This window comes from Zea mays, chromosome 5, assembly GCF_902167145.1.
Source record: "Zea mays cultivar B73 chromosome 5, Zm-B73-REFERENCE-NAM-5.0, whole genome shotgun sequence".
Classification (NCBI taxonomy): domain Eukaryota; kingdom Viridiplantae; phylum Streptophyta; class Magnoliopsida; order Poales; family Poaceae; genus Zea; species Zea mays.
The window spans coordinates 197895600-197909791 of NC_050100.1; the positions used below are offsets into that span (position 1 = coordinate 197895600).

The 14192-nt window shown below is 49.7% G+C and overlaps 2 protein-coding genes across 2 annotated transcripts; both read right to left on the bottom strand.

Annotated features, from left to right (window-relative positions):
* Nucleotides 1-2298: 2298 nt before the first annotated feature.
* Nucleotides 2299-3095, bottom strand: LOC100278665 (uncharacterized). The gene has a single exon (NM_001151865.2). The coding sequence runs from the start codon at nucleotides 2938-2940 to the stop codon at nucleotides 2545-2547; it is 396 nt and encodes a 131-aa protein (NP_001145337.1). The 5' UTR covers nucleotides 2941-3095; the 3' UTR covers nucleotides 2299-2544.
* A 4285-nt stretch (nucleotides 3096-7380) lies between these two features.
* LOC100275272 (uncharacterized) lies at nucleotides 7381-8174 on the bottom strand. Its single transcript, NM_001152147.1, has one exon. The coding sequence runs from the start codon at nucleotides 8084-8086 to the stop codon at nucleotides 7706-7708; it is 381 nt and encodes a 126-aa protein (NP_001145619.1). The 5' UTR covers nucleotides 8087-8174; the 3' UTR covers nucleotides 7381-7705.
* Between the last annotated feature and the right edge of the window lie 6018 nt (nucleotides 8175-14192).

The window sequence follows — 14192 nt, forward strand, 5'->3', positions numbered from 1 at the left end:
CTGGCCCAGAGTAGTCGCCCGAGGCTGGGGCGAGTCATGGTCTGGTCCCACATACAACTCTTTTACCACGCGACTAAAGATAGTCGCGTGGGTACTGCGTCTTTATACAGTAGTAAGGGGTACCCTAGTTTCAGGGTACCGACACATGTGATGATGACTTTAAATTTGTCATGATATGGTCGTTTGGAAGAAAAAAATCAAAAATAAAGAACTTAAAACAAATACTTATACCTCTAATGAATCTTATATAAAAAAATTATCAACTGAAAAAAATAAAGATCTTACTAGGAACTATAATTTTAGTATAGACTGTGTTAATATTCGAGATCATGTAAAAAAGATGAATTTCAGATTCAAGTAAATTAAAATAAATATTTGATCAGCTCTATTCTAAAATGAAATTTATATTAATATGGCTTAATATGAAAGAGTTATATTTTTTATAAAATAGAGAAATGAGACCAAACAATAGATGGGTCACCGTTCAAGAAATCCTTTTGAAATTATCACGGTGGGCATTCTGCCTAGGGCGACGGCAAGGGGGGGGGGGGCACAGGGGGCAATGTTCCCCTAATGCTCCCCTAATTTTGTAAGATATCTTAGGTTTTTAGCTAATTCTTATGTAAATAGTGCATAAAATGTTTCTAATAGCTTCTTTAATCTAATTTGGTCCCCCTAATTTTAGATTCTAGCTTTGCCCCTGAATTTGCCCGGTCTTTAAAGTTGAGATGCGCTAGTGTGTAGTATGTTGTTAGATATTAAAGTTTGTAGGGGCATTTAAAATTCATCCGGCTATATTTATGGAGGCGAATTATTGGACTTTACTCTAAATCTGTTGTTGTAATAACTCGTACGGACAAAGTTTTTTAAACTGTGGGTTAGAATAGAATTATTTGACTAGCTTGTGACAAACCTATTAGATAGAATTACACGTGGAGCAAATCATGTGTTCACGCGAGCATTGGTCCACGTACGCTTTCCAGTGAAAGAAGAGTATAATAGTACATCAGTGGTGTCGAGCGTTGACCTACCGTGCGTAAACTTCCGACGTAGGTTCGTTGCAGCAACCGTATGTGAGAACTGCAACTACAGAACTTAACTTGGGAAAAGATGCAGCAGCAGTTTCAATGTCAACGCGAGTACGTACGTTCTCCGATTTTCGGACTCCAAAATGTTCATCCTAGATTGAGGAGCACGGTGAATCTCGAGGATGCGGCGTCAAAATTTCGATGAATCTGCCACACACAGCCACAGGTGCATGGACGCGTTCTGGACGTGCAAACTGTGCTCGTGCTGAAAATGCTTCGAAGTTGGACCTGTCATATCAGCCCACCGGAACCGGAAGCAAGCAACGAACCGAGCAGTGCACGGGGGCGGGTCCGGTGCTGCATATGGCTGGGCTGCGTTCCTAGTATGTCAAAGCGTCAGTACAGAAGGCAAAAGCAGACATCAATGCTGAGCTTGGCCGGTCATGTCATGTCATGTCATGGGCCGATTGATGGCTGCAGGTACTATTATTAGGGATTGAAAGCAGGGATTTGTTGAAAGCTAGTAGTCAAAAAAGATGGCAATGATTTGTTTGTTGTTGGTGTTGGGTTCAGGATGGGATGCGTTTGCCAAACTACTACTACTTGCATTCATAGGTCTGTCGGGGTTGCAATGCAAATCTGGAGGAGTAGTTCGCTGCCTACAAAAGAGCACGTAGGATTACATGCAACGCGGAGTACGTACACGTGATTCTGACACGGAAATTAAAGGCACTTTTGGTGAACCCGTTTTTCGTATGCTTTAATAAAACTCAGAGAAGAGACTACTCCTTATTTTGGTTCGAAATTACCCGGCCTACACGGCGCGCGCAGAATCGACGGGAGCCACAGCATGCCGGCAAATTAAAGCCTAGCCAAGCAGTGGGTAACAGAAAGCAACAACAAGCAGCCGTCGGTTTCTTTAATGCGACAGCCATCTGGCCATGTGCGATGGAATCTTGGCAGTTTGGCACCGGTGTGGTGTGGTGCTCCTTTACCACCAGTAACCGCTGGATGTTATGTTAGTATACTTTTGGTTATGTTCCATGCATGCCCAACGACCAAAAGGCCGTCTCACACAACATACGATTCACCCTTTCACCACACTCACGGTGGCACGCACCGGACACCCATCATTTCAGCAACAGGTTGGACGCCAGCGCTCCAGAATCAATCACCAGCAGCAACCGCATTGTGATCCAAGGTCCAAAACACATCTCTCAATTTCCTCCGATCCTCTCTTGGTCCACACCAAAATAAAGAGAAAACTCACAGGGCAAAACGTACGCAGAAACTACATCAAGAAGCAGCCGTACTGGGCCAGGATAGCCCAGAGCAGAACGAGAACAGCGCTGTACAACACCATACATCTCCTAGCGCGCTTTTAGCAGCAGCGAGGCAAGTGATGGATCAAAACGTATCCAAGCCACAATTAGTCAAGAGATTACTGCTACTACTACTACTAGCCATGAAAGAGAAGGACGCCATCATCATACATCATCTACTGGTCTGGTAGTCATCAGCAAACCTCCTCGGGGATGCTCTGCAGGCCGGGCTCCCACTCCCCGCCCGCCTGCATCCGCCGCGCGGCAGCCTCGGCCGCCCGCCGCACGCTGCGCCGCCGCAGCGACTGCAGCCTCTGCTCGGCGCCCGGCCCTGCCGCTGCCGCCGCGCGCTGCCGGTGGCGCTCGCTGCTGGCCGCGGCCACCAGACCGCCGTCGCCGAGCGCCGCGACCATCTGCTTGAGCTCGCGCTTGCTGACGACGATCTTGACGCGCACCGCGCCCCCGACGTCCTCCCTGGACAGGAGGCGCCCGCCGTGGTGCAGCCGCTCGAGGGCCTGGGCCGCCGCCGCCTTGGACTGCGGGTGGTCGGCGGCCGCAGCGTCCCTGGGGAAGAAGCACCTGGACGCCATCGGGAGCGCCGGCCGGCCGGTGGGCGAGGATGGAGGAGTCTGTGCTGTGCGCCTGCCTGCCTGCCCGGCCCTCTCGCCGACGTTCCTTGCAAGTCACAGCACAAAGGCAAAAGCCAAGGCCAAGTGAATGTGTGCGCTGCCGTCTGCCGAGTAATGTGACGCCCATACCATACCAACATGCTTATATACTACTACTCGCCCTTTTGGTGAGCGCAGCCACAACTGTCTGCGTCTATGGCACGTGGGGCCTCCAACTGGACCAGCCTTGCGTCGTCCCTGACCTTACTCCGTCAGTCACCCGTGATCTGTCCGATTAAATTTTTTTCGCTGGGAGCGCTTGACAAAGTAGTTAATAATAAGAACTGAGGTGGTACAGTTTTTTTTTAATCAAGACTCTAAAACAATCATGAGACTGGATGGGAGGGTGAATAAAGATATGGGCGCCTCACATGGCCGTCCCTCTCCTCGCTGAGTGAGATGGCGGAATCATTGGGAGAGGTCCTTGCAAGTAACGTGTTGGCGCACAAAGCCCCAGATCGATGACTCGTGGAGTCTACGTACATTCGGGTCGTTAAGATGGCGTCTTTGACAGAGACATCGATCGATGGGCTATATATATATAGCTACTATTTGCTATACCGCTTTTCCCACTCGTGTATCGATCGGTATTTGCTGACACATTTCTGCCTGCCTAGATGTCAATCTGTCATGTATTTTTAGAATTTGAACCAAGAATTTGCTGTCACATTTCCACTCGTGTATCGATCGGTATTTTTAGAATTTGAACCAAGAAGACGACCAGAGCTGCAGTGCAGATCGACCCGCAACGACCATGCTGGTTCGTAATTATTCGCACCCGAAAGATCAACGCGGACGGTGAACAAACCGTCCCCTGCATGATTGCCGTAGTAACGACGGATCGGAGCGGATTCCTCCCCGGCCCGCGCAAAAATAATGCAGGGAAACACGGGTCCAAGCCTGAAAAGCTGGAGCCATCCTCTGATCCGGCCGAGCCTAGCGACGCGCGACGACGCCGGTCGCTGGTAGCGGCAGCATTCCGGGCACGCCAAGCGGTGGCCAATCTAGGATTTAAAGTTAGGGTAGTCTAATCTTATAAAAATCAATAAATAAATGAGTTTGCAATTTAATTTCTACTGTTTATGAGAATTAAAAGAAGCAAATAAATCAAAACCATCTATATAATTTAGCAGTATCAAAATCAGACCTTGTCCACCTTCTAAGTCCGCCAATGACGTATCAAGGATTTTCAGTTACGGTTTGTTATTCTAAGGGATTAAGAATTGATTCTACACACTAGAATCTAACAATGATTACTATAGCTAACTAATCAATGGACGTACGTAGGTTTTGGCTTCTGCGCGCGGGGGGGGGGGGGCGACCAATCAGGTTCTGTGGCAGTGTACAACGCATGCACTGCCGTGTTTGGAGAAAGAGTCAAAGAGGTAACTTGCAGTAGAGACTGGCAGCTCGGAGCATAGCCAGCAACCGTTTGGTTTTGGTGCATTGCGAACCATCGCACAAAAATATTCCCATAACGTAACCTTTGGCTTATCCGCAATTTCGCGTACATGGATAGTGCTAGCTAGGTATTGCGCTGTACTTCTATACATTCTACGGGCTACATTAATTGCGTGCGTCGCCATGGTCGCGGTAAATATCAGACAAATTAAACGTAGCCATAATGCCATATCATATAAAACTAAGCGAGAGCTCTGCTGCTCAATAGGCCCTAAAATAAAGATGCTTATAACAGGAAGCGAATACACGAGCCACGGCCAGATTAGTTGGATCTTACAGAATTTCGATTGTTCAATTGCCGCTAGCCGCAGCCTGCGCGCGGGCATGTTGATGAGAGGTTGCTTCAAGGAAGCAGGTCCCTCTACTCCTACTGTGTGCACGTACGTACTCCCCTTGATCGGAACCCTAAGCTAGTTAAATACGAGCCGTGCAGCTCTCTGCACCTGCTGCTGCTGTTTGCTTGTGTCCGGAATCCATGCAGAGCTGTACACACCACGGACAAAGCGCATGTGAAGGGCGCCACTTTTCATGGCAACATTATTATATGGAGTGGAGGCGAGTTCTTCTATGTGGCAGGACGCGAGCGATCCCAGATTTGCGTTAACCCCTGTTTGGTAGTCGTACGGCGACGGAATCGCCTCCGTGAGAGGAGAGGATCGAGCAGCGTTGATCGACCCTGTCGGTTCGATCTGCCTGGCAGGGATCCAAGTCGAGCCACTCGCATTTTTCGACACGTAGGTAGATGTTTCTTGCAACTGATGAAGCTTAGAGAAGCGACAAAGTTACTTCGCGGTGAAGAACGTGATGACGGTAAACTAGAAAATAAAACTGAACCCTTGGTTGACAAATCGATGATTATCTTATTCAGCAAGGAACGTACAGAGGCGATGAACGTGATCAACATCGGCATGCACAGCTGATGAGACGTGTACGTACATAAGCTAGCTAGCACATGGACAGCACAGGTTCTTAGATATTCGTACCCCGCGCGAATAGTTTTGACAGGTAACATGCACTACGAGGACCGATGGGCCCCCACGCTCAATAAACAAAAGATGAAGGAACCCAAAAAAAAAAGATGAAGAAATGTTGTGACGCAAGGCTTACGCTAGCGTGACGTATAGAGGGCGGAGGGGAGGCAGCTCCGACTCCATCCACGTCCCAATCGGCGTTGGGCAAATGAAATAATTTCGGATAAGCAGGACGCGTAGTACACCACAACTTGTGTCGTTGTGCTAACAGACACAGCAGCGACCTGGCCTGGCCTGGCCTGATCAGGGGCCCCAGGCCATGCACGGGCGAACGGACCGTTTCGCCACCCCGCCGCAGCCGTCCGATCGCGCGCCGCGACGCACGGCCCGGCCGCGTGCTCCCCCGCCCTACCAGACGTGTGCCGGTGGTCGTTGCTGTCCGTGCCTCTCTTCCCGGCCGAGGTGGTCGTTGCGTGTCGCGCTTGGCGTCCGCGCCTCACCAGAAAGTCTCTGGGCTCTGGCGCGCGCGGTGGCTGGCGAGAGAGTTCGGAGCTAGCTCTCGCAATCGGGGGCAGGGCACGCACGGTCGTTTTCAGGTAGGTTGTCACATGCGCGGCCGGCCTGGCCTAAGCTGCCCCCTTGCGGTCGAAAGGAAATAGACACAGCGGTGCGGGCCGTCGCGCGTCACGAACACGGCTGTCGTCTCGTCGGGTTGCCCTTGCGCTTCGGCTGTCAGCCTGTCACCGCGAGGCTTTGGTCTAGAGCAGTCGAGCTCCAGCGGTGGCCCGGGCAGTTCGCCTAAGCAATTAGGGACAGCCGCGCCACGCCGTGGCCCATGCGCGCGTTGGTGGGCGGCCGGCGCCGCCGTGGAGCCTGCCTGGCTGCCTCTCCATTCTCGCTGGTTTATCGGCTCTTTTTTTGCGTCATTTGTCTGCGCGGGCCCCAGGTCGACCGCGGCTGCGTGCTTCGGCGCCCGGCGGTGGTCTGATCGTGATAGTTGCGTCTGCCTGGCTCGTGGAATAGCGGCAGTCAGAAGAGTGATTTGATTGCTTTTTTTCTAGTACGATTTGGTACGTATGAGTATATATGTGTGTGGACTAGTCTTTAGGACTACGATTCTGCTACCATGTCTACTCGGAGTTTGTTGAGACGATTATTCTACGGGTTTGTGAATCGCGAGTTGTCTTCAGTCTTGCTACTTCAGGTATGTACTCGCGGAGGCCAGTAATACCGTTGCTATACGTACGTCACAGTAGCCATTTTCAGCGTAGCATGTGGCAGCATAGAGATAATTAGCACCGGTCGAGGGCCGAGCAAGGTGGAGTGGTGGCGGCGCTGCCCGCCAGGGACTCGACGGGGAAGCGAATACGATGCGTTTGGTTCTCATGGGCCATGGGCCACGGCTATGGTTATCCGCATCCAAACGGCATTCGTCCAACTAAACCCAAAGCATCTTGAATCCATTTGAGATTTTGGATTATCCAAATCCATTTCCAGGTCGAACTGGTACCTAAAGCAAATACTAACATAAACTTTTTCCTACATCAAGCTGGCCGCTGAACGCACACCCAGTACGTAGGACCAGGCTTGCTTCAAAAAAAGTTCGCACAGCTTGAGAGCCTCTGACGCTCAGCTGCTGGTCCCTCGTTTACGTGCATAGATCTTATCTTGCTAATTGCTCCCAGTCGTAGGCCATGTCGGTGTACTAATTGCTCCCTTCTGGTCATGCATAAACCACAACTGTAACCCTCTCGTGTACATGCATAGATCTTATCTTGCTACTCGAGAGGAATCTTGTGGCCTGGCAACCATTTGGCCATTTCTCATCCCCCTGCAGACTGCAGTGCAGAGCAGCCAGCAGGGCTAGCATCAGCTAGATCACTATTATTCATCACGGCCACAGCCCACAGCCACGCACAACAACTGCACGGCAAAGAAAGTCCCTTTTCCCCCCAGTTCATCATTGCCTTTTTATTGGCCAGATCAAGATATGTACACCATCTCGGAAATAAACAGAGAAGTTTTTTTTTTTTTGGATCGATGGATCCAAATGGCAAATGCCAGATTAAAATATGTGACATTTCAAATTTGGTACGCAACCATTGGGCGCTCATTTTGGCCCAACCAATCGGCAGGTTGCGACCCGGGAAGAAAAGAGAGGCCGGAAATCTGGCGGCAGCCCTAGCTATACAAGCAGACGGTGGATGGAGTACAGAGCACTAGACATACTGTACGTACGCATGCAGGCGGCCTAGCTAAAAGCATTCCTCCGGGATGCTCTGCAGCGCCGGCGACCACCGGCCTCGGCGCCTCCCGGCCGCAGCCTGCTTCTTGGCGTGCTGGCGCCTCAGCAAGCTCACGAGCTGCTCCAGCGCCGGCGGCAGCGCGGCGAAGGCGGCGCTGCCGCCCCCGGCGACGGCCGCCGCCACCTGCTTGAGCTGCTGCTTGCTGAGCACGATCTTGACGCGCATCGCGCCCTCGGCGGCGGCCGCGGAGTCGGCGATGCTCGCCCCCGTGGACTGCTCGATGGCCGTGGCCGTCTTGGTGTCCAGCTGCAGCCGCGGGCACCTCACCAGCTTCCGCCCGTCCCTCCAGCTGCACGTCGTCGCCGGCGCGGCAGCGGCCTCCAGCTCCATGGATGTCCCGATCTGATGATCTGTTGTCTCTCGCTCTTGCTTGCTCACCTAAGCTCTGTCTCCTCCTGCAGGTCTCTAACTCTAACGCCAGTAGCTAGAGAACAACGGACGAGTATATATATAACACTTGTGCGTGTCCAAAGCTAGGGTTTGTTTTTTATATATGGAGGGGTGGTTATGGTTTACGAGTGAGACAGCTCAGAGGTGACTGTCCATGTAAAGATCGGAAAGGGACGCAACAGGTGGAATCTTTTCCATTTCCACGGGATTAGTTAGTTCACGATCGGTTGTTTAAATACTGCGGATATACAGATACGGATGGTACTTGCAGCGTGTCAAACCCTACGATGCATGGGCAGTCGGAGGGCCCCACACGCGTCACATGCCACTGGAGAATTTATCAAGACTAGCACCAGTGCGTCCCTGCAGGTCTGATCTGGATCTCTCGTCACCTTTACAGGTGGACTCATGTGCCTAGCTTCTCGCGATCAAAAACGCTAGCACTATGGTCTATGATGCATCCCACAGAAGCACAGCTTTTATGTTACCAGAGTTATTACGTCTTTCTTTTTTTTTCTTTCCCATAATTATAGAATTTCTTCCTTAATATCTTAAACATGGAAGCAAAGTCCAGCGGTAAAGAAGTCCTTAAATACTACATATCGGCTTCGGAACCAATTGGCTCCCTGGCAAACGAACTTGACCATGTACTAATACTAGTGATCTTTTCTGAAGAAACGAGGCAAGAACAGCCTCATCCAACAGAGGTACTGCGAACTTAAGAAACCTTGCTTTACTGCTAACTAATTCTGATTCAAATATAGGTCTTCCTCGGAACTAGAAGAGGTTGCAAAAGAAATTTCTTCTTCACACGTCATGAACAAAACTAAGAAAACAAACCAGCCGATCGAGAAGAAAGATTTCCTATTGCCCAGGACAAGACCAACAAGATCGCTCGAGCACAAGGAAAACCAGTAAATAAAAAACTTGTGAGCACAATATTTGTAGACAACTTTGGTCAAAACAACTATTCAAATCTCTCTTTGAACCCATGATGGTCAAACTAAAACACCACAAATATGAAATTTGTTATTATTCTCTTCAATAGCCAACTCTAAATATCAGTGATGGCATTATAACCATTGCAAAAGATCACGACTGCACAGGATTAAGACCTTCGCGGTAGGCCTTCACCCACGAGGGCTACTGTTGAGGTTTTCACTATAGTTAAAGGTGCACTTCCATTCTTTCGAGCTAACTAATGATTGTTTGTTTGGCTTGTAGATTTAACATCACATTAGATAAAGCAACAAAGTTATAACAAAAGAACAAATCAATTCACTCAGGTGTGAAGACTCCACCCTTCACCTGAAGACCTTGTCGGCAAAGGAAAAATACGTAAATCTTCATCTACGAAGCCCCAAGATATGGGAATCCCTTCATCCGCGAAGACTTCGCACCACGTTAATGATCTACAAAGCCTCAATATAAAGAATTGTATCCTCAGGCAATGAAGCAAAGATGACAAAGAATCTTCTCTAGAAGTACAAACATGCCCGTGAAGACTAAACACAACTAAGGACTCGATGACTAATAAAGATGGATATTGACCGAATTGTCCTTGAGCGGGCAAGCAATTATAGCCTTATAGATCAAGGGTATTTAAGTATTTGTATAAATACCCCTCACATTGTACACTTCATGGACATGAAAACTATTATGCAATACAACTTACTTACCTATTTCATGGTTGGGTTTATTCACTCTCTAACATCAAAGCAACGCTCAGAGTCTGACGATCTTATTTTGTGCGAGGCTAGGGTTAGCCATCAGACTGGCACTGTGCAAGCGTGATGCTATCTATGTTAGGGTCTAACTCCTATTTGGTGTGCCCTCTATCATTTTTTCTTCCATATACTTCTTAACATGTGCTAACTCCAACGCGTTCCTCACACTTATGCACATTTTACCAACATATATAAGGTGAAGTTTCATAACTCCACTAGGTTTAAAGCTTATGCATGGAGTCAATTCATGTAGTGCCATTTGAGCAACCATTTATGTCAGCGTTTCGACCCCGGGGGGTCCCTGGACCGACGAGTAAATTGTCGCTGCGTGCCCTAGCCCAGATGGGTCGGCGCGAGACGGGACACAAAGGGGGGAGAACAGTGAGGGGAAACCGCGGCCTTCGTGCTGTCCTGCGCCCAGGGCGGCTGGATGCACTTGCAGTAGGGGGTTACAAGCGTTCGCGTGGGAGAGAGAGAGAGAGAGAGTGAGCGAGAGCCTTATACGCCGACCCGTTCTCCTGCGCGGCCAACCTCTTCGTACGAGAGCCCTGGACCTTCCTTTTATAGACGTAAGGAGAGGGCCCAGGTGTACAATGGGGGGTGTAAAAATGTGCTAACATGTCTAGCAGAGAGGAGCTAGAGCCCTAAGTACATGTCGTCGTGGCAGTCGGAGAGGTTTTGGCACCCTGTTCATGTGATGTCGTGGGCGTCGGAGGAGCGCTGGAGCCCTGCGGAAGTACAGCTATCGGGGCTGTCGGGTCCTTGCTGACGTCTCCTTGCTGACATAAGGGGTTGGGAGCTGCCGCCGTCATGGAGCGTGCGGGGTGTCATCATTACTTATTTACTGGGGCGAGCCAGATGGGACGCCGGTCTTGTTCCCCGTAGCCTGAGCTAGTTAGGGGTAGGGTAATGATGGCCCCTCTGGTGACGTGGCTGGTCCGGACCCGAGTTTGGGTGAGGTGGCGATTCCTTTGAGGTCGAGGTTGAGTCCGAGCCCTGGGGTCGGGCGAGGCGGAGTCCATCGTCTTCTGGAGCCGAGGCTGAGTCCGAGCCCTGGGGTCGGGCGAGGCGGAGTTCGTCGTCTTCCAGAGCCGAGGCCGAGTCCGAGCCCTGGGGTCGGGCGAGGCGGAGTTCGTCGTCTTCTGGAGCCGAGGCCGAGTCCGAGCCCTGGGGTCGGGTGAGGCGGAGTTCGTCGTCTTCTGGAGCCGAGTCCGAGCCCTGGGGTCGGGCGAGGCGGAGTTCGTCGTCTTCTAGGTCGTGGTTGAGTCAAAGCCCTAGGGTCGGGTGAGGCGAAGTCCATCTTCCGAGGCCGAGACGGGGGCCGAGCCCTGGGGTCAGGCGAGGCGGAGCTTCCTATGTCGCCCGAGGCTGGACTTAGCCGCTGTCGACCTCACTCTGGCGAGTGGCACAGCAGTCGGAGCAGGGCAGGTGGCGCTGTATTCCTATCAGGTCGGTCAGTGGAGCGACGAAGTGACTGCGGTCACTTCGGCCTTGTCGACTGGAGCGCGCGTCAGGATAAGATGTCAGACGATCCTTGCATTAAATGCTCCTGCGATACGGTCGGTTGGCGTGGCGATCTGGCCAAGGTTGCTTCTCTGCGAAGACTGGGCCTCGGGCGAGCCGAAGGTGTGTCCGTTGCTTGAGGGGGCCCTCGGGCGAGACGTGAATCCTCCGGGGTCGGCTGCCTTTGCCCGAGGCTGGGCTCGGGCGAGGCGAGATCGTGTCCCTTGAGTGGACTGAGCCTTGACCTTAATCGCGCCCATCAGGCCTTTGCAGCTTTGTGCTGATGGAGGTTACCAGCTGAGATTAGGAGTCTTGGGGGTACCCCTAATTATGGTCCCCGACAATTTAGAACCTTTTGAGCTCTCTTTATAACATGACGACTATTTATCCTAAATCTAATCATGCATGCACTCTATTGTATCTTGATTGGTAAAAACAAAATGCCCTAGCAATACCTTTGTCTTAAGCCTTTGTATTTTGCTTTTCTTCTTCTTTTTTCTATGTTGAGCACTTGATTATCCTTTGTGGCCTCCACCATTCTCCTTATGGTTTCTAATCCTGCTCAACCATGGGTATAGACTAAATATATCTCACATACAACATCATAATAAAGGTTACTCCACTAGTTGTTTTAATTATCGAACCCACACAATCTCCCAAAATTAGTGTATGGACAGAGCATGCACGTGGCATAGTTTGACATTAATGAATGTGGGAGTATTTAGTGCGACCACTATGTTGTTTGCTTCGGATTAAAGCCTTTGAACTGCTGCAGCTACAATTCATAGAGAACAAAGATTGTAAAAGCCAGTACAAATTAAAGTCAAACGGAGAGTCTATTTAGCTGCTACAGTTATATGTAGGAGCTCGTTTAACACTATTCTGTTTATTTAGATGACTGATGGATCGAACTGGCCGATAGAGGTTACTCACGTGTAAGGACTCAAAGGGCAAAATTTAACACAGTGCAGTCAAGAACGGGGAGAAATATAGACACATATACACTGTACCATACCACACACTATCGACCAACGTGGATGCTAGCCGTAGGCAGGCGGCGCGGCGCGCGAGTGGCCTATCAGGCTAGTTCTAGTGCACCATCCATCTCTTGTCCACCTACGTCATCTCTCGACTCCACTCTCGTCCCTATTACTCTAATACATAGACTGCAGCAAGATATAACCTCAGTCTATAGCGCCATCAGCTTTTATATTTTAGAATTAATTATTCATAGCGATTTGTTTCAACGGCTAAAAATTACACAACTTAATTTTACATACTACTTAAAATAAAATTACATATAATTAGAAAAAACCACGAGATGAGATAGTGTGTAAAATAAGCTCCAACTAAGTGAGAGTATTTATAAATGGACTCAGAATGAAAATTTCTAATTTTATATATTTTTTTGAATTTTTTAGACTCCAAGCAATTACCAAGTGTTAGTACGCGTGGATGGACCAAACAGAGACCGCAACTCACTCTCGCAGTCTCGCTCCGCCTGTCTCGCTCGCCAGCACCCACTTGAACACACGGCCCCGCCCCGCCTGAATTTTTTATATTTTAGCCCTTCCTCAGAAAAAAATTCATGTTTGGACCTTAGAAAATTTTAATGTCATTTTTGGACCAAAATAACATTAAAATTTTCTAAAGTCCAAACGTGAATTTTTTTCCGAGGAAAGGCTAAAATATAAAAAATTCGGCCGCCCCGCCCCGCTATCGTCCGCCTATTGCTCTACCACCTCAATTCACTCTCCCGTGCCGGCTAGAGTGAAGCTATAAGCCCGATGTCGCCGGGCGCCGCCGCCATCGGCCGCCCCTCTCCTGCCCACACAGATGCTTCCTCTCGGCCTCACTCTAGCCCCCATTGGCACCGGCCTCGGCCTCAGAGGTAAGCAGTACGTATACGTGGGCCGGTGGCCGGCTTGAGCTAGATGAGCTGGACAACGCGTTCGTTTCATATTTTCATCGTTTGGACGAATATTCTCAACCGCACTGCTGTACAGTCATGAGAATGTTTTTTTTTGTTTGAGGGGGGTGTCAATTATAATTGTGCAGGGATAACGTTGGTGAGGCTGCTCCTCTTAAAATATGATGACCGAGAATGGGCTGGGCTCCTGGGAGAATAATCGATGTTGTCGTGTTGACGGCTAACTACCATATTTATTTATGCTATTGCATATACGTTAGCAGTCAAGCAGTTCCACTGAGGATTACCTTAGCATCGTTTGTTCGTTCATACAGGGAACAGACTGGCTACCTTAGCATTTGACACGTTACATTCATTGACTCCACCAACAGATGGATGGAGAAAATAGACATGTGGGAACGTATCTCGTATGCGTCTCCACAGGTAAGTCCCTGTGTGTGTCATTGCGCTGTTTGTACGGCAGTTAATTTCCTGTAGGAATGGTTCAGATTTCTGTAGGTGAAGCCCACTTGAGGTTGGGCTGTCATCTCTGAGGCCCAGCCTTTAGAATACGATCCACTCGAAGGAACGGAGCAGATCTCTGGGGGGTGGGGGACACCCAGACGGTCAGGAAGTCCACCTAACATTACAAGGCCAAGCCCGTTTTTTTCTTCTGAATATGATGAATCGTCCATTAACAAGAAAATCTAACCCTAGATCCAAACGGGCGAAAGAACACATATGAATCTCACTGCGGAAAATTGCGGGATCAATTTCGTTCAGCATGATCCTTCGGCGTCTGAAAAACTCGAGCATGTCTCGGCGTATCGCTATTTTGTACATGTACACTTGCGTATTTCATCTATAATTAATAAGCTGTCGAAAAGTACTTGCCGCAAAGTCCCTG